Source organism: Diadema setosum, chromosome 20, assembly GCF_964275005.1.
Source record: "Diadema setosum chromosome 20, eeDiaSeto1, whole genome shotgun sequence".
In the NCBI taxonomy this organism is placed as follows: domain Eukaryota; kingdom Metazoa; phylum Echinodermata; class Echinoidea; order Diadematoida; family Diadematidae; genus Diadema; species Diadema setosum.
Window position 1 is genome coordinate 21921965 of NC_092704.1, and position 26123 is coordinate 21948087.

The 26123-nt window shown below is 40.2% G+C and overlaps 1 protein-coding gene across 1 annotated transcript; it reads right to left on the bottom strand.

Annotated features, from left to right (window-relative positions):
* Positions 1-2250: 2250 nt before the first annotated feature.
* LOC140243503 (transcriptional repressor NF-X1-like) lies at positions 2251-26123 on the bottom strand. The gene is made up of 19 exons (XM_072323173.1): positions 24908-26123; positions 24079-24318; positions 21966-22115; positions 21090-21189; positions 20155-20366; positions 19405-19628; positions 18354-18462; positions 16691-16890; positions 14367-14471; positions 13778-13897; positions 11958-12046; positions 10925-11029; positions 10225-10266; positions 8927-9019; positions 8503-8534; positions 7513-7559; positions 6239-6384; positions 5400-5507; positions 2251-3211 (listed from the first exon to the last, which is right to left on the bottom strand). The coding sequence occupies exons 1-19, from the start codon at positions 26121-26123 to the stop codon at positions 3118-3120; spliced, it is 3432 nt and encodes a 1143-aa protein (XP_072179274.1). The 3' UTR covers positions 2251-3117.

Below are 26123 nucleotides of genomic sequence, written 5' to 3' on the forward strand. Positions count from 1 at the left end.
CTCTGTACAATGTACATTTACATGTATGTCTTGCATTTGCTGTGTGTACAGAAATGTAGCAGAAATGTACAGGAATGACAACACAAGGAAGGACAAAATTACTCCTTCATTTATGGTACCATTCATGTCGGAAGGCTCCAATTTATTTGGAAATCATAAAGACAAATATGTCATGACAAAATAAATCTATGTCCAGCTCAAAGTCTTGCATCACAAAAAAGAACAACACATCAATCCATCGATGAATAAATGCAATCGGGCAAGGCACTGATTTCAGATATTACTGCCAGCTCTGTGCAGTTAAACACTTTGCTACAGTGAAGCGTCTACACAAAGTAATCGCTGGAAGATATGCTTTTATGATCTTTTCATTTTGGCCAGTGATCAATGATTAGGCCTAGAATTTGTAAGCTACAGCTGTAACTATGAACACCAAAACGCTGTATTTTTGTTCTTTAACACATACATACGTACACCAGTTCATCACTTCTGGCTGGAATATGTTACTGAACTTCTCATTTCAGGGGTTTATTTGCATTTTGCAGCATCACACCCCTTTCTGTGCCTCTTAGCTTCCAGCATTCCAACTCTTTAAATGTGACATGCAAAGAACTTCATTTGTGCGCATTTACGCAAGACTGATTTTCATAAAGAAAAAACAATAACTGGCTTCTGATTTCCTCCAAATATTTCTACTGGGAACAAACACTTGTACCAAGCTTGAAAGAATTACGGTACGAGGATAACCAAGGTGCATTACATTCGCAGCTTGACTCTCTTTTAATATAGAGTTGATTGTCAAACAAGAAATTGAGTAATTGTGCTAACTGGTCAGTGAGTGAAATTAATTAATTATGACAGATGAGTCCTTTCCCCTAACAAACTTGGTAGATGTGAAACCAAAGTGTATGAACAGAACTAAAACCCCCCAAACAAGTAACTTATATAGTTAAATAATTACTTTCTATTGATTACTCCCCAATTTTGTTTAGTTGCATTGGCTATGGGACACACGTTCGTATCTTATACTGCACACCTCTTTCAAATAGGAAAACGCATCCTCTAACAAGTGTACATATGATTGTACATACAAGCCACATGTATATTTGTAAATATTGCAGCTACAATTCTATACAGATTCCGTAATGTATGAAACCCTATAATTATTTCTCAGTGTAGATTGTAGTGTTATGATCTTATCCGTCCTTTTGTACTATTAAAGACACTTTATGTACAAAATTATGGTTGTCAGCAAAACTGTGTGTACAATAAAAGGCCTTGTCTGAGAAAAGTACTCGTTCTGCTTTGTTTTTTGTTACATGCTATCTTGTGTTTGCTGCCAAACTCAATGTAAGTGAATCACAGCTTAATATCTTTGTGCCTTCATTTTCTTTGCATGCTTATGTCATTTCTGGGAGCTTAGGTGTCATGTCTGCAGTAAAACAAACAAACAGACAAACAAACAAACAAACAAACAAACAAACAACAGCTGAGGAGGTATGACGTAACGTGTTGGATATCATATCATATAAGCAAATGTAATCAAGTCTTGTCCACTGGATTTTTGATGACTGAAAAATAAACAAATATCTTTCCTTACATTTCACTTTATGGATATGCAACTTTGTACATACCGGTATTTCATGCTAACTTCACATGTCCGTAGTGAACTTTTACATTTACGCAAGCATTCAAAACATGTAATGACATTGCAGGTCGATGTGAATATAAATCAGAATGAATGATGCCTACATTTATGTAAAAAAAATCTACGAACACTTTTGACGACTGAACAAGATTTATCCTGCAGATTCATTTCACTTCTCCCTAGTACCCCACCCAACCCACTGAAAGAGCGAAAGAAAAGAGTAAGATTATGGTAAAATAAATTGGGTTTACGTTATTTAGATGCATGCCTTCCAATATTTCAGACAAATTTGTGAAACTTACATGGGCAATAAATTTTGTACTGGCAGTACAGCTTTACTGAAAAACTCCACCATTTTATGAGCTGTAACCCTTACAGCGACATCATGACATAAAATACCACACATGATTATGAATAAAGCTCTGCAAATAATGAAAAACAATTTACAACAACAGTGTCTGAAACTGCGTGTTGATAAGAGGTCAAAGTTGAACAAACTTATGCAAGCTGGGTCCCGACTCTAAAAATACAAACAAACAAACAAAAAACAACAGTAAATGTCCTCGAAGATCCATTCATTCCCCCCCCCCCCCCCCCTTTCAGACACTTGCTTCTCATTTGAGTTCAAATTGCACATCACAAGCACGGAAAAGTACTGTTTTAAGTACATGTATGTAACATATTTGTTGCTTACTGGTTGCGTGTACAGTCACAAAAATAATGTCATAAATTCTTGGCACAGGAGAACTTGTTTACTGCATTGAGTCCAGATGGAAGTACATTATCCATTCTATGAAAGTTTGTGGTAACGAAGAGTTTTAGGCAGTAGCACTCAAGCAGTCATCCAAGATAAGTAACTATTTCATGCAATGGCATTTCATTTATCAGAGTAGCACGGGTCACATTGCTCAAACTCACTGAAAAAATATTTTTATTTCTAAAATCTGCTCTCATCTTTCCAAAAATGCTTCCAGTACATACCAGTTGCTTTGGTACATATGTCTATATACATATATCTATGATATATCTGTGAGGTTATGTTCATGATGGCCATGAACTGAATACTGTGGTGTGTGTACCCCGTTTATTAGTTTGAGGTGCAGCTGTTTTCTATGTCGAGCCACCTGCCTTGGTTTGCTCTGCAAAGGCGTATGTGCCGCCAACTAAAATATGAACCATTTTGACAGACACTACACAGAGAGTGTATCTGAACGCTATGTAACACAAGAGTTTGTTCGTATACAATTTTGTACTTGTTATTCTGCTCTGATGTACACTGCATGCCTCAACATCCATACACAGGACACATTTAAATACCTCATCTGAATGTGAAGGGTGTAAAATATTTTCGCACAACACATGATGTCCCATAGCGGCTTCACTTTTAAGACTGCTCTCGACAAAAATAAAATCTTGGTATGCATCGACATGATGTCACACAGAAAGACTAGGTTGCGACTCTGTCCCGACTAGCTCGTCATGTCAAAGTAGTCAATGACTTTGTCCTTGGAAGAGGAGGAGCTGACAACATCTGTGGAATGTTTGATGGCTTTGGCAGCAGATCTTGGTAGAAAAGAACAAATGCAAACGGCTTGGAGGTAAGAATAAATGTGGACTAAAAAGATCATTGACATACTGTATCTCTGGAGTAAAGATATGGTATCATTCATTGAAGAGAGAAGCGATCTATTAGTTTCTATGAATTTTGCTGTCTTGATGAAGAAACAAACTTGTGATCACAAGAGACTGCAAAATGTGAAAGTATTTTTTTTTTTCCCCTAACAAAGCTAGTTCACAGATATCTTGATGTAGAGTTCTGTCATGGAATACATATTTACTTGCTTCAGTCAATATTTTGATATGTTACAGTTGAAAAAAAGTACATGTATACATACACATACATATGGGCCACAAGAAATTTCATGAAAATATAAATGACATAAAATAAGAGTAATAACAAAATTCAAAACTGAAGACCAGTGTCAACAAAAGAACTTTGTTTCTTTTGAGAATTTGTTACCACTGTCATTTTGGTGATCTGCCTTGAAAGAATTGTGTTAGTGGAAATCATAATCATGTGATTCCTTGATATATTGACAGAGTTCTACGATCAAGCCTTAAACGTTTTTTAATGTTTCTCTTTAGACTGACATAATATACATTTCCTTTTCCCCCGAGTGGAGTTCCGGACAAAGAATTTGTGTGTTTAGTAAGCAGTCATCAGAGAAATTGGATTAGATTCAAACCCTTACAGAGTTTTGCATACATATCATCAGTGCAGATGTTCTAAAAATAAACTGTCAATAAATAGGTACAGCATAATGTATTTCTCCAAATACCATTGCATTATTATGATCCTAGTGTGGCACAACTGCTTGATTACACTCAAACTGGCTTGCCTTCATCCCAAATTTGGAGAAATTTATCTTAAACCTCACACTGCAAAATTAGCTTGGAAAGTCATGATAAAGTGCATGGGCATGCAAGTGTTGGATGAAAAACTCCACAATATATTCGACTTGTGAGAAGTAATGCCATACACATGGTACAGTGAAAGCATTGCTCCAGATTCTATAAACAATTTAGTAAAATAATGGTATTCAAAGGTTTAATGAGCCACAAGGTGTTTAATAACTTCCCTACCCATCTAATTTCAATGTGTTGTGAATACAGTTACTTTAATGAAAACATAAGCAACCTCAATGGCTTCAAACATCTTTGCATATTTAATTTTGCTCAAATGCACAACTATGCACGAACTGAATGATAAATCGCACTGTGCTACAGTACACTGAAAGTGTCATAGCCACAACTTTATTGTGAAATTTACTGTAAAACTGTTCGTGTGCATTTTGATTTTACGAATTTCCCGTGTGTCAACATTTGCGAAATTAAAATGCACACGAAAGTTCTTGCCTACACAATATGCATTGGGTACCGGAGGCAATTCGCGAAAATTTCATGCTGCGTGAAAGGCGGTCGGCACCAATTCTTGAAATTCTCATGCCGCCTATACATTGTGTTTTACAGTACATCAGAGCACTGCTTACAATATTCTCTGCAACTTTGCCATTCTGCATTTCCAGCACAAATGCTTCCATGAAAACTTACATGGCTTTGAAAATCAGAATATTCGCCAAAAGCACTCATGGCATTGCTGTCTCTGAACTACTCTGCCAAGCCAGCACCTCATTTCCACAAAACATGCATGCAAGTTCCCAACATAGAAGCCTTTCATTTATGTCATCGGCAGAACATGTGTTTTAGTGCGCATATGTACATGTAAACCTCCAGAACGCTCAGCTAGAACTTCCAAGTTAATTGACCCTATACGCCAAAATGGAAACATCCTTCAAGAATCCATAAAAATTCCCAGTCCACTACCAAAATTTTATCATCTATACCTTGTGTTTTAGTGCGCGCATGTACACGTAAACCTCCAGAATGCTCAGCTAGAACTTCCAAGTTAATTGACCCTATACGCCAAAATGGAAACATCCTTCAAGAATCCATAAAAATTCCCAGTCCACTACCAAAATTTTATCATCTATACCTTGTGTCACTTTCGACTTTTCCTCCAAGTTTCATTCAAATCAGTTCACAACTTTAAGAGTCATTTTGCAAACAGACAAACCAACGCCGATGATCACTTAAACTCTTCCTTCCTTGGCGGAGGTAATAATGTGACATACAGGGAGTTTGCACCGTGGCACACAATGAGCTAAAAAGTATTAAAGCAGCTGGATCTTACCTGATTTCATACTCTTGGCTGTGATGGGGGATCGGGAGAGGGGCCCTGGGGTTCAACCCTCGCTGGATGACAGCTGTCAGTGTCATGGCTGGCATAAAACATCTGCCCCTGGTGGATTGAGGAGGAGAGTACACAGTGGAGGAGGTATCAGTGTTTGGACACAAACACAAAGACTACTGTGTATGCCATATAGTTAGCAAGTCTAATTTTTTGCGAATCGCAACTTCCCAACAATTCTGCGAGTTGGCTGCAAAATTCATGATCGTGAAATACAGTACAGTTGTATTATTTCATACCTTGTTCATGTATTGTTTTCTGCGTGCCAGTACATGTACGCGCACACTTCGCATTCACATTGGGGTCAGTGCTGATATTTTCGTGTGTTCTTTAATTCACAAATAGCAACCGACTCACAAAATTTGTGAAACAAAAATCCTGCGAAATATATCGCATATACAGTAGTTAATCTTAAATTTAACTCACTTTTCACTCGTTTTTCTTTCATGAGACACATCTCACACATTCTTACATGCTCAATACTCATTAACCGCCACAGAACGAACATCTCAAACCCCGCTTTGTGGGATGGCATTATAATTAAAGCACTGCACTGTGATAAAGCCCCGCAGAAACATATCCTGAAGTATAAAAACTTGTATACTTCATTTTGACAAGTGTGTATTCTGACAAGCGTGTATGCATTTAAAAATGCATTACAAAGTGCTACTGAAATCATCCATATTATTGGGAAAGGACTACATGATTAGAATGATGCCTGCAATGGGGAAAACGACCTACATGTATACAGTGCAGATAATCAACCTGGGAGGCAGACTCACTTTTTCGCCGTGGTGACGACGTTCCTCTTCGGCTCTTCATCGTAGCTCTCCGAATCGCAGCCGTAGAACTCGGCCAGTTCATGGATGATGCGCCGATGGTTGCGAATCATCGGCGGGAAAGCGTGGCTGCGGCTGGACTGCTTGGACTGTACAAGAGAGAGTGAAAGGGAGGTGAGAGTGAAATAGTTTTTGTGATTCAGCACAAAAGAAAGGAAATTTAACATGTTGCTATTCATCATGGAAACTGGAATGTTGGATTTCAGAGATAGAAAACACACATATCGTCGCTGGGGTGACAAGACCTTGTATCTGAAATTTTGGTGAAAAAGACTTTTTTGGATTAATGGTCAAATAATGGGTTAAGTGATGTCCTGGCAGAGTCCCAACTGTCTTATTCCAAAAATGAAGCCACCATGGCATGTCAAAGGAAAGGCTATCCCATTTGCTATAGTGCTTTGGCTGCCATGATTTTGGCTCTCCTGAACATTTGACATTTTGTAGATACAAGGTCTTGTCGCCCCAGCGATGATATATATGTTTATAAAATGTGTATATGATATTTGAATTGAATTGTGGTTATTTATGTAGTACGTAGTATTAACAGGGTGATTTAAGTAACTGGGTTGTAAGTATACAGGTTTAAATATTATGTTTTTGAAATTTGATAATAGTAATGATGACAGTTGCTATTATATGTATGAATACAAGTGGTATATTATGTGTATGCATATAATTGTATACATATTGTAAGTTTGTGTGATTGTATTTGTGTAATATATTTTTTGTTTATATGTCACCAGTGAAAAATTTAATTTCTGTCTCAATGAATGAGCAGACAATAAATACATCACATCACATCACATCACATCACATCACATCACATCACATCACATCACATCACATCACATCACATCACATCATCTGAGCCACACACACAATCAAATAGTTGTTATTCATCAAAGAGACATTCTTTTTTTTTTATTCTTTACAAAATCATGGGAAATTTGTCACTTTCTAGTAGGAATTTTGCAGGGTGGAAATATTGCAGCATTTCACACAATAATAAACTCGCACGAAAATAAAAGTATATACATTTTTTCCTTGTTATATGCGATAGTAATTCGGATTTGGATTCTGTGGCATTACAAACATGAGAAATTCATCTTACCAGGCCGAGTGTGAGAACCTACTTGCAGAAAAATGTCCAATTCTACAATAAATTCAACCCCAAACACCGATCAGAAGAGTAAATGATGTCATTTCCTTTTACTTACACTCTGTGCAGACACTACAAGAGCAGATAACTCCTTCTCAATGCTTCCTGCGGAGGAAAAAAACAAAAACACCAAGAATGAATATAGTAAAGTGTAGACATGAAATCTAAAGTAGCAGCATCAGACAAAATGGGGAGGGGGGGGGGGGGAGAGATACCCATTCTGTAGCTTATTGTGAATAAAGGAATGAACGGAGGAAATCAGTATAAATTTCAGAAAATAAACATGGACAAAAACTCACAACATTTCTAAGCTTATTTATTATTGACCAACAGAAACATTAGAAATAATATATTGCTATTTGTCACAATGTACAGTGATACATTCATAACAAGGCCCTTAAATAATACCTTTTTTCATTTCATTTCTATTTCTTTTCACGTAAATTCTCAATGAAAAATACATCAAATAAAACAAAATAGGTTGAGAAAAGGACTCGGAGAGCGCAGACCTCCGCCAAGCAGGTCATTTCCACCCGTACATGCATGCTGAAAATCGTCCAATTTCCCGATGAAAGGAGCCTTGCATTTACCTCATCGGCTTCCCGCTGCGCGCAGCGCCTCGAGCAGAGCACTCGCGTCAGTGCGCATATGCAAACCTCAAGTATGTGCGGCTTGAACCCCCAAGTTCATTGACCCTATTTGCCAAGAGATAAAAAATCCTTCATAGATTCGTATTCTTGGATCATTACCAAAATTTAATAATCTGTTCTTTGCGTCATTATCAACTTTTCCTGCAAGTTTCATTCAAATCCATTCACAACTTCTTGAGTTATTTTGCAAACAAACAAACAAATAAACAAACAAACCAACACTGAGAAAAACATACCCTCCTTGGCAGAGGTAAAAATTATGATTTGTTTTGAGGATACCCTTCAGCAGTAGTACAATTACCAGTACTATTAAAAACTGTTATGGAACCACACATGAATGAAAGTCACAAATTGAATGCTACAAATATATTTTGGTCTACAAAGATTAGTTTTCTTACCTATTCTGTTGTACTGCATGGCCTTTCTGTTGCTTTCATATGCATTTTGAGAAATTGACCAAATTTATACTGTTTGCTTGGCAAACAGTCAAAAATGCATAGAGTGTAGGTGCAAACATAATACAGCCATCAAAGACAAATTTTCAAGGTTCGGCCTACTATTTAATTGGAATATCTCACAGTGAAGATTTTAAAAATTGTTTTCAAATATGTACAGAAATACTCTTTACACATGAGATTCATTGAAATGGGAACAGTGCCCCCCCCCCCCCCAAAAAAAAAACAACAACAACATCCAACTATAACAACAACAACAACAGCACACACACACACACACACACACACATACAAATCTTGCATAAGTTTCTACTTTCACAGTATCATATTACAGTGTAAGTATAAAGTTTGTCCTCCCAAAACTGACCTGGCCTGCTCCTTGAGGAAGTCACTGTAGTTGGTAGTCTTGATGGTGGAGGAGAGGTCTGGATTCTTAATCTGAAGGGCCTCAGCAAGCCGTCTATGTCGAGAAAACACAGATAACTTATAGTTAAAGGGATGGTACAGTTTCTGTTGAGATGGGCCTTGGATTTCCAACTTTTTTTTAATAATATTTTGAGATAATGAAAAACCTTTTATAAAGTACAAAAGAGCATATAGATGATAAATTTTAAGAGGAATTCAAAGTTTATTTGATGAAAATTGGTTTTGAAATGGCTGAGATATTCAAGACAAAGTGATCCTAATAAAAGGTGGGACCCTCCTTTTATTTTGTTTTACTTAGTTTTTGGATATCTCAGCCATTTCAAAGCGGATTTCTATCTAATTGAACATCTAAAAAGTGGTTTCTAAGTATCTCACAAAAAGTTGAAAGCTGAATCCTCATCTAAACCAATACCATACCATCCTTTTAAAGGGGATGGCTAGTAACTGATCAGTGGGAATCAGTGGGAATGCTGGAGGATGATTGTTCCAGTCCTTGTGGAATTCATTTAAGAGTACTTTATATATCTATTGTTGTGTGAAAATTATTTGCTTCAGAATGGTTTCATATTCAAGTAATGTGCAGTTTAAGGCCCCGTCACTGTACAGGCATGCTAACCCGGAAACACTAAACTGCACATTAGTTGAATATGAGACCATTCTGAAGCAGATAATTTTCACACAACAATAGATAAAGAAAGTACTCTTAAATGAATCCCACAAGGACTGGAACAATCATCCTCCAGCATTCCCACTGATTCCCACTGATCAGTTACTAGCCATCCCCTTTAAACTAGTATCCCAAAACAAGGAACCTGTGAAGACTTTCTGACCAGCATTACATTGTAACACATCTTCTGCAATAGCATTAGACTTTGGGGGAAAAAAGACAGCTGAACAGGACAAGTTTCCCCCGTGGTGATAAAAGCTGGTCTGTATGTGCTCATCAAACATATATACTTCTTTTTATCATATGAAATGAGTCACATTCTAACAACAAATTAATTCATCGGACACTGTCGCTAAGAAACCAGAACACGTAGATTATTAGTTCAGGCAATAAAGTTTGATTCTTCTCTGAAAGTATTTGTCCTGCAGGTTCCCTTCTTTAGTTTGACTGAAAACTCAGCAAGGTGCCAAGTCATTCAATGCCTTTGTTTAAATAGAAATCATATGTTATGGGAGAACAATGTTTTGCAGCCCCTGACATGAATATTTCAAGCAAAATTTCGAGACACAAACCTGTTCCTCTCTTGGATGCTACACTCCTCATCACACTGAAGCCTGTTAACAGTAAACAATATCACACAGAGTGATCAAGGGCAATATATAACATCATACTGTATATCAAGATGGAATAACATAACAGAATGTGTGCATGTTTGCCTTACCCAGCCGCAACTCCCTTTCACACATCTTCCCCTTACACGTACTGCACATTTCTTTGACTTTCCTGTTTGGCTAAGAATAAAAAAACCAAAAAAACTCCCATCACTAACATTATTGTGAGTTTTATTCAGAACAGATGAGTACTTTTCTTTGGCAAATGCCTACTGATTTTATTATTATTATTATTATTATTATTATTAATTAATTAATTTATCTTATTTATTTATTTATTCATTTACTTTTTTTTTTTTGGGGGGGGGGGGGTTGCATTAATGTGAAAGTCTGACCCATAATCTTGTCAGAGAGATCATTGACATCATGATCAACAAACTGAAGTATTCTTCTCTGCACAGCCAAACACAGGCCATCAAAATTTTATGAACATATATATCTAGTCACAGATACATGGACAAAGTGTAAAACTCAACTAATAACACACAGGAAAATGCACCCTAAGACAAGCACCCTCTTGTTTACAAGAAATATCAGAATCAATCACAACAAACGTCACATCAAAAATAGTAGGTAGGGCAAGGCTCCTAGAGGGGCTTACCTGCTAGCCCTAACAGACCCCTTGGCACCTGTCATGTCACGAATGTCCAGATCTTCATTTTGCTGAAGGGTCTGGATCTTACCAGCAAGCTTGGACACAGTCAACCTGGGGGACGGGGGCAAGGTTTAGAAAATCATATATCAAAGAAAGTAATGATTGAACACTCTTTGTCATTTATTTCATCAGAGTGTGCAGGAGGTCTACACACTTTAAAAAACAATAACATCATTCATGGGCAACACAGTTTAATCACAGAGTAAACCTGGACTAGGTGGATAATTGCACAATTTCACTTGAACATTGACTGTGTGGACATCTGACATAAACACATATCACAAAGGCACAAAACGCACTGCATGTCTACATGATAGTGAACGGAAATAGTTATAAAAGTTTTGCAGCATTTTTCTGATGACTTCTAAAAAGATAAAAATGGCTGGTTATCTATACAAGCTCTTCATAGATACAAGAAGTCCTTTGTTATTGTTGTTGTTATCATCGTTAAACTCTTGAGGCTCATGAATGCTGTTGTTTCTACTTTGCCACTATCTGATCACCATCGCCTTTATCACTACATTACTATCATCATCATTGCTACCAACACCACTACCATCAACTTTATCTTGATCAACAGCACCTTCATCAACAGAATCACCATCATCATCACCATCATCATCACCATCATCACCATTATCATCGACAGCATCACCATCATTATCATCGTCACCACCACCACCATCACCACCATCATCATCGTCGTCATTATCATCATCAGCAGCAGCAGCAGCAGCAGCAGCAGCATCATCACCATCAACAGCATCATCACCATCACCATCACCATCATCATCACCACCACCACCACCACCACCACCACCACCATCATCATCATCATCATCATCATCATCATCATCATCATCATCATCATCATCATCATCATCATCATCATCATCATCACCACCACCATCATATCATCATCCTCATCATCATCGGCATATCAAAATGAAAGGAGTTTCTTGTTCACTGGGAGACTCACTTCTGCATGGCCTTGGTGATGGTATCATTCCCACTGGCCTGACACTCCATCATCTGGCTGCGTCTACCACACGGACAACTCATTTTCACCTGTGCAGTGGAGAGTCCAGAGGGTTTGAGAGAGATTCATGGCACTTCTCTCTGCTCTCTACATTATCAACAACAATGTTGAAATGCATAAACGTCTACGTAATGAACCCAGCTAATGATAGCCACTACATTATGCAATCATCCCTACATGTACATCAAACTTTAAGTATTCATTTTAACAAATTATGTGACCCTGCATCACAAAAACAACAAAAAGTCGCCAGACACAGATTTTTAGTGAAGGGCAGATTCTGAAAGAGCAGACTCTAAGCTTTAAAATGATGTATAACTCAGCGCAAATGGACACTCCTAACCTGTCTGAATGTTGGAAAGAAAGCACACACTCTGGAAAAGTGTGAACGGAGAAAAGAGGCTCTGAAGTACAGGGTCTATTCAAGCGCTTAATCTTTAGCAATCTGTGCTAGCTGTGCGATGAATGCGACAAAAAAAAAACAGACGTAAACCATCGGAGAATACACAATTAAGGGATTATCAGATTAAGCTGAAATTGGGCAGGCTTTATAAACATCCTTTGTCCATGATTAGTGCCAACTTTCAAAGCAGTAGCATCATCCTTCCTAAAGTTTTATTAGAGTTGAAAGTTAAGAATGTGCAAAGGGTTTTGAAGAAATGAAAAGAGGACACTTTAACCCTAACTAGGCCGGGGGGGGGGGGGGGGGCCTCCGAGGCCCCCCCCTCGACGTTCCGCGCGATGTATCGCTAACGTGAAAAGCTATCGCCGCGACGTTTCATGACTTTTTTCTGTCGAGTCTCCCGCATCTTTTGACACCAAATTTGCGATGCCCGGGCGCGCGGTTCCGAAGTTTCGCATAAATATGTACATGCATGTCAGACCAAAAATTGCTCAAAAATGTGAATTTGTGTACAATTTCAATGGAAACTGTGCTTACAGTCAAATTTCATAAAAGCATGATTATTTTGGGGTTTTATTGATTAAAATCAACTAACAACATATTTTCTCGTTCAGAACAATGTCGCGGACAAGTTTCATCGAAAAAACAATGAAAAACATAAAGTCGAAAAAACAAAGAAATACAAAAGAAATTCAAAAAACAATAGAATACTTAAGAAATTTTTTTGGATTGCTCAATTTTATTCTCTTATATTTGCTTAGGACACTAAACAGAATATCTACACAAAAAAATGTGCCCATTTCGGGCTTTATTTAGTGATTTATACCAAATTGTCTGATTTCATGCATCATTATGCATAGATTAGCATAATTTAGCATAAATTACAATTTTTCAAAAATCTAACTTCGTAGTACTTAAGATTACATCATAGGCAATGTGTGTGCCAATTTTCGTCGCGATCGCGCGGTCGACGGCCGAGATCTGGAGGGGGGGGGGGCCTGGGAGGCCCCCCCCCCCCGGCTCTATGATCTACCTAAATAGCCCGGCCTAGTTAGGGTTAAGACACACCTTCTCACAGTGCTCTACAAAAAAGTGCTCAAGAAAAACTGTTAAAAACACAATTTCCCGACTGTTTTATGATCCCAAACTTTAGCACAATAAAGAACAAGATTTGGTCTTTCAGAAAATATGAAAAACTCAAAACTGGCGAGGTTGACCCATTTCACTTATTTTCAATTCTCACACAAAATCAATGTGTGCGACTTTTTGTTTGTTTTGTGATGCACGGTCACGTATGGACAACCTTAGAGGGTCTCAGTTCTCTGGATCTCCCCCTGTCACGACTAAATCTACTCACCTTTGCCTTACAGGTGATTTGAGGGCAGGGCCATCCCACATGGCACGTCACACCACAGGGGTGTCCGCAGTCTGGTCGAGGCACTTTACAGGGCTGTTTGCACTCTGGGTTACACTCCCCCTGGAAACAAATTGAAGATGCTTGTTATCACCCGGCAATCTCATCTGCACATTATCTATCCTATTTTTAGGCAATGTTTTATTTCCATAAAGCAGCACAGGCAATGACAAGATACGTAACTATATAGTTTTCAACACACAAACACATAAAATTCTACAACCATGACCAGGGCCACAAACACAAACACAAACACAAACACAAACATAAACATAAACACCAACACAAACACAAACACTAACACAAACACAAACACAGAGAATCACAGTCATAAACACACACACAAAGATATATGCAAACAAACAGAAACACTCAAACAAACAAAGTCACTAGCACAAGAACAAACACTGACAACACACGGAACCATCGACACAAACACACGGGAAGAGAATACAAATTTATGATAACGAGTCACTGGGGCCAAAATTAAAGTTTACAGAAATTCAGCAGCGTCTGTGGTCACAGTACTTACGGCATGACATGTCTTGAGGCACGTGTGGTAGCCACAGGGAAGCAGTTTGCCACAAGGACGTCCACAGGATATCCCCTGGACATGGCATGGAATGTTGTAGCGTACCTGAGAGCCAGAACAACAATGACAGACAAAATGGTTGGACAATGGACAAAGTGGTGTGAATGTCATTTCCCCCTTTTAACTTTCATAGTAATACTAGATTTTTTTCCTTTTCAAGGGAGAGGGTATATTCAAAATGGCTGCATGACACTACATCTAAGATCATTCCAGATTACGCATGTACTGTAAAAGTGGGAAATTTCACCCTTTTTTTTTTTTGCAACAAGAAATAAGCATAAAAATAAAAGCACGCAATTTAAAAAAAATTGATATATGCAGCATAATCTTATATTCCGACTCCGCAAAATTGAAAACACACAAAATTACGAAAGATGGACCTGTGCGCCATACAAGTAGCCACTATTATTATCTTACCTGGCTGAGCATAAACAGTTTTTTGCACAAAAATTTCTGCGGTTTCAGTAATGGACTCAGTTACAATCCTATGCACCCTCACTAATGACAAACAGGATTCTTAATCATATCACAATGCTCCATACTCGCATGTATGTATGTACTGCCTCCTAAGAATAAATCGTCTGTTGAGAATGAGAAGGGCGTTAAGTGGTCTTGAACACTAAGGCCCGTATTCTACTGTAGACCAAGGTTTAAACCCATTTTAGACTCACCTATGGTTTAGCTAGACCCGAGGTTTAATTTTGTATTCTGCTAGCGAGGTTTAGTTAAACCCAAGTCTATTTCGGGTTTAAGTTAAACCCGAAATAGTCTTGGGTCAAGCCACCATGGTGCCCTCTATGGAAAAAGAAATTCTCCCTCTCTGAGTACTTTTCTCTCCACAAATCCACTTAAATTTATCATTGGCAGTGTATCAGCCACATGAGCGTGACTTTCTTGGATTTTGAATAGTTTTTACTGGTATTTATGTTGAATACGGGCATGCTGTATTTTTGCTTGCGACGACTCGTGAAGCACTGTACATTTACTGTACAGTTTGTGTACGTGTGCGACGCACATCACAGGATACATGGTAAGCGTATAGCGTAGCGCTATTATATTCCTGGCCAGCTAGCTTTGAATGCTCAGTACCAGCAGAGCCATCGCGCCGCACCGGCCGGCGGCACGGTTGCTGTGTGCGCTGGATGGGACATGGCTTTTTATGTCGATTGAATCGTGAATTCGGAATGGATTGCCGATTGATCAAACCAGTAGGGCTTTGAGGTAGGAAAATGAATAAAAGCTTTTCTCTTAAGATTAATGTCAGTTCATAAAAATGGAAACCATTCTAAAATTTAGAAATAGATCTAGACCCTAGGCCTATATCAACCCTGTCTCAATATAATTCACAGTATTAGAAGTAGATTTTACCTACCGTACCACACTAACCTAAACTTTTAATAGATCTAACGTTAGTCCTATAAACGTTACAATAATGTACTCTAGCTATTCGAACAGGTTCTACTGACGTTAGTAGGACCCTACTCCTGTTAGTCCTAACGTTAGTCCTACGATCTAGGTTCTCGATCTAACAGTCGATCTAACAGGCTCAACCTACCCTCTACTAGTCCTACATTGAGTTCTTGGTCTAACGTTAGTCTTCATCGTAACGTCTAGACTAAGTCACTAACTACAGGTAGTACTAGGTAGTAGTATTTCTAACATTTAGATCTCGAGTCTCTTCTAAGTGTACAACTACAAGTACTAACAGCTAGATCTAGTACGTAGTAGGCGTACGTATCTCGTGTGTACACACGTGTGGCCGGCAAGCTAGCTGCTGTACGTATCCAGCCAGCCACTCCTTTTGTGCCATGGCATTGGCATTGATCTGTGTGCTGGTACCCTTACCAGTCATCGTTCGACTCGATTTAAACTCGAAATAAACCTCCTCCTGGGTAGGTTTAATTTAAACCCAATTTAGACCACAGGTGGACTTAGTAGAATACAAATTAAACCTGGGTTTAAACCTGGGTCTAAACTGGTGGTTTAAACCCAGGTTTAAACCCCAAAAACCCACTTTCGACCCAGGCGTGGGTTTAAACTCGGGTCTAAGTTTTTAGCAGAATACGGGCCTATGGGTTTTTGTGGCAACTTAACGCCCTTATCATTCTCAACAGACGAAATGTAGTTAACACTATCAACACAATCATCGCCATGGATACTACAATAATTACCATCACAATGAGACCTGTTATCAGCATGACTGTCGTACAGATTGATAGTGACAACTCTTTGCTGACTCTATGAGAAATTTAAAGAGCTGTTACCTCATGACCTCCAATACAAGTCTTGCTGGTCAGTTCGACGCAAGGCGGACATTTCTCGTCACTATGGCAATGGTGCCTGACCGGATGCTGACAGTCGTGCCGCCGGTTGCACAGCTGGCGGCACTCCGGGGGCGGGGTCCCACATGGGATGGGGGGAAACATGACCTCCGTGCCACAGTGACAGGTCAGCTCATCAAAACCTGGAGGTCAAAAAAGTGGTAGGAGTGGCACACATCAATCACGAATCAATAGAGGAATGTGAGAAAAACGTCTTCGGGTGCATTCAAGCACTCAAAAGCGAACAAAACCAAGGGGTACCATACCATGCTGTGCCAGATTTGGAGCATTCAATCGCTCTGTGGAGAAGCGTACCTCATGAGTTATTCTTAGTGGGGGTCTCACATTTTGTGCCAACAAGGTCATTCACCTGGCGCGCTAAGCTATTTCAGATTTCCCCGAGTAAAGAGAATGATATCTTTGCATTATGACGTAAGTGCGTGTTATGTGCATTCTTCACATGCTAACTTCTGGTAACGTTTTGGTACACCTTTAGAGCACATTGGGAAGTGGTCCACTTTTGGCTCGGTTCGGTTTGGTACAGCAAATACGTGCATTGAAGCACATGCTCCTCAGTTAAAGGTCCAGTTTACCTTTGGGAGCAGTGATTTCAAAAATGTTCAAGATATCACATTTGATGCATATGTGTAGGTCTGTTGTATCATAAAACATCCTACCATATTAAATATTTGCAATAAAACCTAAAATATAAGGAGATATCAGGGTTTTTCTCAGTAAACCGTAACTGTATACGGTTTAGTCTGGAAACATTTTTATTATAACTATTGTTCACATTTTGTGTATTTAACAACACTTAACATCGATTATACGGATTCAAATTTTGACAGTGGTTGTTTCTATCCCTAACTCACATTTTAGAACTATTTTAAAGCACTAATGCTTTCATCTGCAAATGGTAAACTATGCCTTTAATGAAATTCTTCAGCTGTGTGTGTACTTACACAGAGATCAGTGATAAAGTTGTAAACAATTTGTTATAGGGATTCTCTCAGACATCCAAACTGGGTCAGTCTTCCCACTCCCTGATGTCCATACACTACCAGGTCCATTAATACCCCGTTTATACTGCTAGCGGGTTTCAGAGCCTCCTCGGGGAGGTTCGAAAGCCCACTCTGAAAAAGCAGCCTCTTGTCTGTTTATACTGCTCGCCAAAAGCAGACCCTAGCAGGCCCTAGCAGGCCCAACCTTCTCCTCCCCTCTGATTTATGGCGTGGGCTTTTGAGTGACAGTGTGCAAGTTGAAAGGCTTTCTGCAGCGGGGATTGGTCGAGATGGCTGGGTTGTTTATGTAAGCAGGTGACGACCTTCAGCAATTACCTCCGGGTCGGCCAAAAGGCGGCTTCTCGAACCCCCTTTGCGTTTATACTGCAGTCGAACCTCCTCGAGCCTGCTATAGCGGGTTCTGAAACCTCCCCCCATAGGAGGTTTCAGAACCCGACCCGACCCGACCCGATCGGATCGCCTTTTCTGAATTCTGTCCGTTTATACTGAGCTGAAAGCCTGCTCGAAGCGGCTACAGGGGGTTTCAGAACCCCCTTTTTCCTTAATATAAACGGGGTATAAGTTTATGAGAAGGGGTGACTTACTTGCATGCAGACACGGAGGGCAGTTTCCAATGTGGCACGGCTCCTCACAGGTGTGTATACCACACTTGAGTTTCCTCCCACACTGCTGAAGGCACAGGTGTTCTTCCTCCTGTCATATGAGCGAAAGAGAAGTCGTCACAAAGTTAGACTCCTTGTTTGCAGAAATGTTAAGACAGCTGAGGTAGTTTTGTGGTTCAATGGGATACGAACACAGATTCTTGACCTATAGGTTTGTGGTTCAAGTCCCTTGGCGGAAGTTGTAGTATTTACAGGCAAGGCATCTCATCCACATTGCCTCATACTGCTATAGTTCCTGGGTGTTTGTCTGTTTTTTAGCATTAATATTAATGTAGCAATAGGCCTAGCACTTCATTTGACTAATAACCCGTATTTCTACTTACCCTACTCCAAAAAAACAAAACAAAAACAAAACAAAACAAAGATAACTGACAAATTACTCATGTGAAAAACACAACCTGTCAATCTTGTATACACTGTGATATTTTTTAGTACAAATATATCAAGTACTGAATGTGCAAATTCGGGCATACAACGAGGAGAATTAATACACACCTTGTGTATAAAATGGTGACACAACATTTGCTTCTACAACAATTGCTCCAGTCTTATTTCTCCAAGAACTTTTGGTCAGGGTTGTGATAGTATTTTAGGTTTAGTTTGATGTGAGGATTAGGCTTAGGCTCAGGGTAATGTTTGTGGGTAGAATTAATGTTTGGCTAAGCGTGCAGATATTTCATAGGAGGCAACTGCTGCAGGAGCAAATGTCACGGAACTGTATAAAATATTAAGAATCTACATAGAAGTATTTGCTTACAAGGGCACAGATCCCAGAAGCGTACATTGTATGTAATTTCTGTGAGAATATCGTCGGTCTTATGCCAAAAGGGCCTTAAACCACTTCCACTGTTATGCCCAAAGGCCCTTAACGCTATAAACTTTGTACACTATTAGTGCCCTTTTGGGATAACAGGGGGAGTTCTTTAAGGCCCTTTTGGCATAAGGCCGACGATATAAGGCTTGCACTGCTCACCACACAACACAGCTGGCCACACTTGTGCCGTCCACACTGTTTCTTCTTGGTGCACTTCCTGTCGCACAACGGGGGCGCCATACCGCCCTCTGCCTTCACTGCCGCCTGCAGTTCGCTGCAGGCCACATCGACGAAGCGATGACCGCACCGGCACTTGATCATGGACGTCTGCTCACACGGTGGACACGTACCAGTGTGGCACGTCTGTTCACACTTGTGTGTATCTGTAAGAAGAAGTGTTTGGAAATAGAGAATGGATGGTAGCATCAGTGAAATACTGCACAGCTAGAAATCAAATATTGAGCACTGTAAGACATCGATGAAGTACAGCTGAAACATTATCTCATCGTTCATGGCAGAGCTCTCTCACTGTCTCAAAAGAGAAAGACCTTACCGATGATACAGACTACAAGATCAAATCAACAAATTTGCGGAAATGACAAGATACATTTGTATATTTTGCTATGCCTCAACTGTGTTGATGGAATATGATTTTCTCCTTCAGGTACATTCTCCTCTGCATTCATGGTACTTGTACATAATATTAGCACGTCATGACCTGTCCTATGACACACACTGCCCAAGTTCTGCATGAATCTTCAAGTCTGAAGGAAGCAGACTAATTCTAAGAAGAAAAGAAGTAGGGCCTTCTTTGTATCAAATAAACTTTTACTGCACAGAGAGTGAAATAAAGAAAGAAAAATTGAAGGGAAGGGTTACTATGATCACTAAAGATGTTCTGATACAGACCTCTCCCTCCACAGGGAAACATCTTGCCGCATTTCTTGTCACAGGTGGGGACGGGGTCTGTGCACGTGGTCCTCTCAGCTCCGCCCTCGAGGAGCGAGAGGGGGGTCTGTCCACAGGGGCAGTGGGTGATCCGGGCGGGGTCCAGACCGCACGGCTCGCAGGGGCCCTGGTGGCAGAAATCCTCGCAGCTGTGGTGACCACAGTCCAGTGTCCTGTCGAGCAAATCCATGCCAAAATGGTTACAATTTGGTCACAAATGCAAGTAGGACTACTGCCATATAAGATACGATGAACATGATTAAGTTTGTGATAACCTAGAGACCTACTCAGCAGTGGAATTTCTACAAATCAAGTTTCAAATTATATGTTGATACTAAAATGTTGTAATGAATACAATAGATTAAGTGATGATGATTACAAAAAAGTTCATATTCACTATGGCAATTGTACAGTCTAATTGTAAATTTCTTGGCTTCTTTCCTATTGCTGATGTGTGCAACTGGAATGTGTACAAACACATAAAGTGGGAAGAAACATCACATCGGGTAGTAGCAGCAAATTGATTTAATCATTCCATATTCATTCCCATGAAGTCATTAGATACACAATACACACCACAGTTAAATAGGCAATTGCTTATTTGCTTTTCTTATCCATTAGTCCAATCATTAAAAGAAAAAAGTCACTTATCAATTTATTCATCAATGAATTTATTTAATCAGTCATCAATATGTCAGTCCACTGGTCTCTAATTCAGTCAATACTTAAAAAAAAAAAATCAGTGAGTACTTTTTGATGATTCAATAGTTTGGTTTTGATGCAAGTTTTTGTTTGTCTACTTTTATTCTGTTTTGTATTGTATTGGATGGGAGGGGGTGGAAGAGTGCAAGTGACCCCTCCTGCCTCTGAGGTCCAATTTGAGAAATAGGACTCACCTGCCGCAGACAGCCATGCAGGAATAGCTCCCGGCTGGATCCTCCTTTGCACTCTCCTCCGTGCACGCCACCTCTCGCTTGGCTCTTCCACAGTAGCAGACTGGAGAATGGGTTACCATGGAAACACAGGAGAATCGATGCATCACTTGTTTAGAACTCAGGGAGGAGAGAATGATGGTGCATTTGGAGGGCATCCTTCGTTACACATGAGTCTTGAGCGTTTGGCTGTAAGCGATTTTAATGACCCTTTTAATTTTCAATGCAGATGTTGTTTAGATGTGCAGCCTCTGTTTCTCTTAAGAATCCTTGCATATCCAGAACATTTATTCATTTTTCATACTTACCGACACTTCTTTTCATCAACAAAGTGGTTTACTTTGAAAAATTTATCAGTTGTATTACATGTGAATGTGTTTCTCACAGAAAGAATATCAAGCTGGAATAAAATGATATCCAAATACTGGCATATACGACACACCTTGGATATAATCATCCATTTATAAGCCTGTCGAATAGTCTCATCAGTAACCTGAAGATGACATCAGAAATGTGCAAAACCTGGGTACATACAAGTGAGGAAGCAGAATTTATGCTTGAGTAAGTAGCATCTGAGCAGAAGTTCTAGTCCAAACCATTTTTGTGTGGCTTATCAAAGAAATAAAGTACAATCAGATATGCAGACTAGTATGTAGAAGCTCTATCAAAAATTTGATATAATATAAGAAAGTAACAGACTTAAAACATCTCCTGCATAATCGCTAAATAATTAAACTGTTGCAAAAACAAAAACATCTGTATATACAAATCATATGAGGGAGATGATGTCATTCATAGCCATGGAGTTGAACTGCACTTTAAACAATCACAGCAACACACCTTGCACCACCACCTCCTCACAGGGCTGGCATGGTCCCGAGTGGCAGATCTCCTGGCAGGAGTGGCTGCCACAGTTGAGGAGTTTCCCGCACTGCTGCTGGCAACGGATCTCGTTCTGGCTGCCACATCTCACCGTCTGCTGTGTCTTGCCTGTGTGGTGGAATCAAGGAATCATTTGGAATCCCTTAGCCTTTGCACAACCAAAGTAAATTTTATACAAGTTATAAAAACATTTACCCCTCCCCCCACCATCAAAATAAAACCCACAAAACAGCAATAAAAACAACAGTAACACACAAATAAACTGTCCTTGGTCAGCAAAAAGATGTGTGACATTGGAACAAGTACAGAAGGAATTTCCAACACTTAGAATCCAAACAACAGTGAACTAGCAGGAAATGGCACTGAATGGGGAATCCCCAAAGTGCCATCTTGGTTACGAAATCATGCCCTTAATATGTGTATAGACTTCAGCCAGGACTTCAGCATATGCTATGAAAATAGCCCAAAGAAAATATAATTTTATCTACAAATTCATAACCATTTCCTTCATTCTTATGATGGATTTACTCATAAAAACTGGCAAACAAGCCATAAGTCTTGACTTTTAATCTTTTAATGTTAACCCTAAAAAGACTGGGGGGGGGGGGGCCTAAAAGGCCCCCCCCTCGACATTTCGCGCGATTACTCTGCAACACGCAATGCTCTCGCCGCGATGCTCTATGACTTTTTTCTTTCGAGTTTCCCGCACATTTTGACACCAAATTTGTGACGCCCGGGGGTACGGTTCTGAAGTTACATAACTTTTTGTACATGCACGTGAGGCCGAAAATGGCTCAAAAATGTGATTTTGTGTACAAAGTCAATGCAAATTGAGTTTTTTCACATGGTTCATATAAATATGCTTATTTTTACTCTCAATGGCTAAAATTAATTTGTTTTAGGAGTATTATGCTTCAAAAAGTGTCTGCCACAAATTCTGCTAAAAAAAACAACAAAAACAAAAGGTCGAAAAAACAAAGAAATACATAAGAAATTCATAAAACAATAAAATAGATAAGAAATTAATTTTGATACCGGATTTTTTTTCAAGTACATTTGCTAAGAATGCCACAAAGAATAATTAGACCAAAAATGAGCACTTTTGGAGCTTTATTTACTGATTTAGATCAAAGAGTCTGATTTCTCGCATAAATTAGCATAATTAAATCAAAATAAAATAAAAGAAGACTATGTTGTAAAATCTAAATATACTATCTTGTAGATTACATTGCACACTACCATTGTGCAAATTTCCGCGGCGATCGCGCGATCCAAGGCCGAGATCTTAAGGGGGGCCCTTTAGGCCCCCCCCCCCCCCCCCAGTCTTTCGAGCTACCAAAATAGCCCAGTCTTTTTAGGGTTAAGGCTGACACACAGACTCTCAGCAAAATCAGGCAGAGTTCTATGGCTCTAACTGTCCTAGACAATACAGACAGGTTGTAAATATTATCTTCTTGATATCCAGGGATTTCACAGACTGGATGAACTCTTCATAGAAAGACAGAACTCTCCACAAAAAAGACAAACATTCTGGTACAGATTGTCAACATAAAATGCTTTGCCCAACTGCCTACATCCTCACTAACAAAAGGGGAAAACCGAAATACATGTTTGACCACAATACAGTATGTCCCCCCAAAAATCACAATCTGAATTTTGCATTGATAACACCCAATATTACTAAACTGTCTAAATGCTACTTCAGGGTTTTAAAATATAACATCTTAACTCTATTTTGCAGAAAAATCCATTCAATTTGACAAAGAAACGTGGATTGTTTGAAAGCATGTTATGAGTCTCATTGGAACTGCATATTTATGTGTGAACATAATAGACAGAATTGGACGGAAGAGATTCCCGACATGCTCTACAAAATTCCTCATTTCTCTTTGACCAATAAAGCAAATCGAATGGGGTTTTCTGTAAGATGTGGGCAATAAGTTATATTTTCATACCCTGAAATTGTATTTTGACTGATTCACTATTATTAACGTTACCGTTGCGGAGGATACCGCTGTCATTTTTTGGGGGGGACATACAGTACATGACAGCTACAGGTAGGACAACTCACCACATAAGCACTTCTGTTGGACATTGGAGGGGCAGGGCGGGCAAGGGCCGGGGTGGCACAGAATGTTGCAGGGATGGGGGCAGGAGGTGGGGCGTTTGCGACGACACACCTCCCCACAGCTGTGGGGCGTCTCCCCCGGTTCCCAGGGGGGCTCTCGCTGCTTGCCGCAGAAGCAGAAGTAGACGTGCGGGATCTTGATTTCCACCCCACGACAGGCCGGGCATTGCCAGCCATCAGTACCTGAAGGTATATGAAATGCAATGCTAAATGTCTCATTTGAAGTGAAACTATAGCTCTGTGGAATGGATTTTATGCTGCACATTTCTTTCTGCACACACCATTACACATGTTTTTGACATACCCATTACAGGCAAAGATCCCTTGAGCTCTGAGGACACCATGATGCTAATGCTCTGTGTTTCGAAAAAGCGGACATGCATGGTTGGAAAAGGTGAATGGCGATTTATACTTTTAACCCTTTGCTGTACAGTAAAAAAATTAATGAAAACTGAGCTATATCAGCCATGTGACTTGTGACTAGTCTGTTCTTTCCTGAAACTGGTGTACAAGTAGAAAAATTAGGAAGTGCATCTCAATCAATATTTGACAACAATGACCCTCTGTTCTGATACTGAAGTGAAATATATCCTTTTTGATTCTCAGCTGCTGTTTAGATTATGCCACTGACATAGTGATAGCCATAACTGCTGATAATATTTAAACAATAAAGCTACTCTCATCTTGGACAAGAAATAGCACAGATTCATGGACAAGAAGCAGAAATTCTTGTGCAATTCTTGGACAAGAAAGAGGAGATATCAAAAATTACCTTCAGCTGTTGCTGCAGGTGACTTAGCCCACTTCTTGATGCAGCCAAGATGGAAGACCACGTAGCAGGTCTTACAGCTCCACACTCTGGCCTCACACCTGACCCTATCGCAGCACACGGGGCACTCGTACGTCCCCGACGTCAGATGCTCAATGAGGGCACCAGTCTGAGTCTCGCTGCTGTACTTCTTGGCGACTTGTCGGCCCTGGGCAGATTGCTTCCCCGCACCACCCCCGCCTTTCTTTCTGTCCTGACGCTCGCCTTTCTGACTGGCGTTGGATCCCGACCTGCTCCTAGCCTCTGCGTCATCGAATCTGTTCCCACTGTTGAGGTCGGGATTCCCTCTGGGTCGATTCCTGTTACCTTTCCTTTTGTCCATGCCTTGAGAAGTGGCGTTTGACTCTGCACTGTTGACAGACTCCCTGTCCGATGAAGTCTGCCGGGTAAAGAAGAGCTCCTCTGGGTGCTCGTAACGCCTGGAGTTGGCTGATCGATCGGCATTTCTACGATCATTCAACCCCCCGTACTGAAGATTGTACTGAGATGTACCAGTTTGAGGGTAGGTTGCTCGCTGCCCTCCTTTTCCCCTCCCCCGCCCTCTCGGCTTACCGCCCCTCCTGCCCCGCTGTTCGTGTCGTTCATTATACCCCGTGCTGTCTGCCCCGCCATACGAGTCTTGTCCAATCTCGGAGTCTGCAGGTCCTTGAGGATATCTGGAGTGTGAATCTGAACCTCCTCCTGTCCTACTGTAATCTTGGTATTCCTGAGTTTCTCTCGTTTGCATTTGAGGATTCCTTGACTGGCCCCTCCCACCTCTAGCCCTCTTGACCCTCCCCCTCCCTCCCCTTCCCCCTCTCTGGTCTCGCCTGCCGTCCTGCCATCGCCACCTCTCTGTTTCACCTCCGGCTCTGTCCCACTCTCTCTGATCTGTCCTCCAGTGATCTGTCTGCCAGTTACCATGGCGATAGCCTTGCTCCTGACCATAGCTATCAAACGGTACAGCATCTCCGCCATAACCTCTTCCCCCATCATAATAATTTTGTCCTCCGTCCCGGTAATCTCTTTGATAATTCCCCTGGTACCCTCCCCCTCTACCGTAGCCACCATAGCTGCCTTGTGGATATCTCCCTCTGCTGCTCTGTCTACCGTAGGCTTGATCCTGTGGTGACATCCTTCCCCCTCTGTCTCTCTCAGCAAACTCTAAAGATGAAGCCAT

Coding starts and splice junctions, on each gene's coding strand:
- LOC140243503 (XM_072323173.1), bottom strand. CDS start 26,123: ATGGCTTCATCTTTAGAGTTTGCTGAGAGAGACAGAGGGGGAAGGATG. Junction 18,463..19,404: donor GTGGCCAGCTGTGTTGTGTG/GTGAGCAGTGCA, acceptor CTCATATGACAG/GAGGAAGAACACCTGTGCCT. Junction 7,560..8,502: donor CATGCAGTACAACAGAATAG/GTAAGAAAACTA, acceptor TTTCCTCCGCAG/GAAGCATTGAGAAGGAGTTA.